The sequence below is a fragment of the Anopheles bellator genome, chromosome 2 (assembly GCF_943735745.2).
Source record: "Anopheles bellator chromosome 2, idAnoBellAS_SP24_06.2, whole genome shotgun sequence".
In the NCBI taxonomy this organism is placed as follows: domain Eukaryota; kingdom Metazoa; phylum Arthropoda; class Insecta; order Diptera; family Culicidae; genus Anopheles; species Anopheles bellator.
The window spans coordinates 4,055,295-4,057,455 of record NC_071286.1 but is presented as its reverse complement, the minus strand read 5'-3'; the positions used below and the strand labels follow the sequence as shown (position 1 = coordinate 4,057,455).

At 49.3% G+C, this 2,161-nt stretch overlaps 1 protein-coding gene across 1 annotated transcript in view; it reads right to left on the bottom strand.

Moving 5' to 3' along the window:
* Nucleotides 1-1,078: 1,078 nt before the first annotated feature.
* Nucleotides 1,079-2,161, bottom strand: part of LOC131212036 (transmembrane protease serine 9-like) — a 6,537-nt gene continuing 5,454 nt past the window's right edge. The window contains exons 9-10 of the mRNA XM_058205757.1: nucleotides 1,750-1,985; nucleotides 1,079-1,676 (exon numbers count right to left, since the gene is read on the bottom strand). Coding sequence (XP_058061740.1) covers nucleotides 1,079-1,676; nucleotides 1,750-1,985 — 834 coding nt within the window. The remainder of the gene's footprint in view (nucleotides 1,677-1,749; nucleotides 1,986-2,161) is intronic.

Sequence of the window (2,161 nt, the reverse complement as noted above, 5' to 3'; positions counted from 1 at the left end):
TCAGCCTGATTTAAATGACACACGCGCTCCGGGCACGCTATGGGCTGGGCACTTCTGGGCACTGATCCACATTAGAGCGTCCCACTCTCCAATTGGCTTGGATTGGATTCAACAAGTGTGACTTGACGGCCCACGCCTGGTCCGGCCCACTGGGGGGCCGTGTTTGGTCAAGTCCACTCCCGGTTCGGGTGCGGTATGGGATCACTTGCACGGCTTGCATCGATCACCATAACTTCTTGATTTACCTTGTTTGGCTAGTTGTCACTCCGTGTCGGCGGAATTCTTTTTTCATCAACCAAGCATATCTCACACTTAACAGATCTATCAAACACAATTTAAATAGCACACCATTCCTTTGTTGGAATAATCACTACCTTATGGAAGTACAAGAGTAATCACTGCAGTGTTCTCCTGTTCCCGAATCACTAGTGAATCTCACAACCTCTACGAAACGAGGGTACACCGGCACGGAACCGATACTCCGGCGACCGCTCTAGTGTCGCTGCGAATGATAACTATTCGTGGTGGACCCACAGAGGCCGTGTGTTTATCAACCACCCGCCAGACACTCGATCCGGAATCGGTCTTCCGAACCGTGAGTGTCTTGCCCGTGAGAGGCCATGCTGTCAGTTTACTGTGCGCTCAAAAGTTCACGCGAAACGATGGAGACGCGCGGTTGCTTTGATTTCAACGAGCGAACCGGTGGCAAAATGTTCCATCAGCTCGTTGCTGAGTGGCAATCGGCCGTTATGGCGCGGAGAACGACATAGAAAGCAGCAAGAACTGGAGAAATAGAACTAAAGCCTCACGTTAACGCCAATTGAAGACACAACGCTCTCCGACACTGAAGGTATTGCCAATGTTAATGTAAGCGATTATGTGATCGTCAGAAACTCCTAGCTCCTATAGCTATATATATTTTAAACAAAAGACAAAAAAAAAATTTGCGAAAACTAAAACCCATGTTTTTAATCCAGTAACACTGAACTTTTTTATTGCAAAACACGATGGCTTACAGTTCTGAAGCAATCACCGGGACCACAACAGTTGATCGTGGCCATTATAACCCAGCTTTAAACTAGTAAATGTTGTCACGAATCCAGTCTACGTAATGCGGTACATTAACATACACATCTGGTCCTTCTGCCGTGCCACAATTTCGTGGCCCAAAACTAAGCACTCCCTGCATATACCAAACACCAGCAATCTCCTGCACCAACGCACAGCCCGGGTCACCGTTACAGTCTCCAGTGTCCACACTCGTGCCACAAATCTGCGTAGTCGGATTCATTTCCAATCCGTGTTGCGCGAACGTCGGAACACATTCCTCCTGACGCTTGATTTTCACCACAGCCCTTTGCTTGCGATCATTGTCACGCTTCTCTGCTGTATGGCCCCATCCGGAGATGAACGGCCGCTTCTTGGTGTTACTTATGCTGCCGATTGACTTAGAAGCCAAACATATCGGGTGCATTGTGTTTACGAAACTCACATCTCGATCGAAGCGAATCAACGCAATGTCGTTGTCGAACAACTTCTTGCTACTATCGTATCCGGGGTGGACGACGATCTTCTCAATGCCAAGGTCGATCTGCGTATGGGCACAGGTTCCTTCGTAGTACTGGTGGCAATCGGGGGAAGTAGTCAGATCGAATTCGCCCAGCCGAACACGGTACCTAAATGGGTGGGAACGAAATTGAACCCCAGGGTTATCATCAGACAGTCAGCTAACCTCTGCTGACTACTTACACTTTCTGGCCCTCCGGTAGTGCTTGGACACAGTGGGCCGCCGTCACGATGTACCGCTCGTTGATCAAAGTTCCTCCACAGTGGAAACCAGTCCTACCGTCCTGGTACTGGTACTCGATCAATGCCGTCCACGGGAACTCGTCCATTCGCGTCGTATATCCGAGGTTATCGCTGGTGGAATTTCCACAGTTGAACGGTTCTGGAAGCCCAGTTCGGTGATACTGTGTGCAGCATACCTGCCAGGTGTATTGTGTTATTAGTTTTTTGTCTGTTTAGTCAATCGAGGCTTGCCCTCGCTTACACAAGCGTTTGAACCGTCTACACTGGGCTCTCCTGACGTCGATTGACAGTCACTAATTGGAATACATCTTCCCGGCGCACCCTTGAGGTCCTGGCATGGATCTCCAATCTC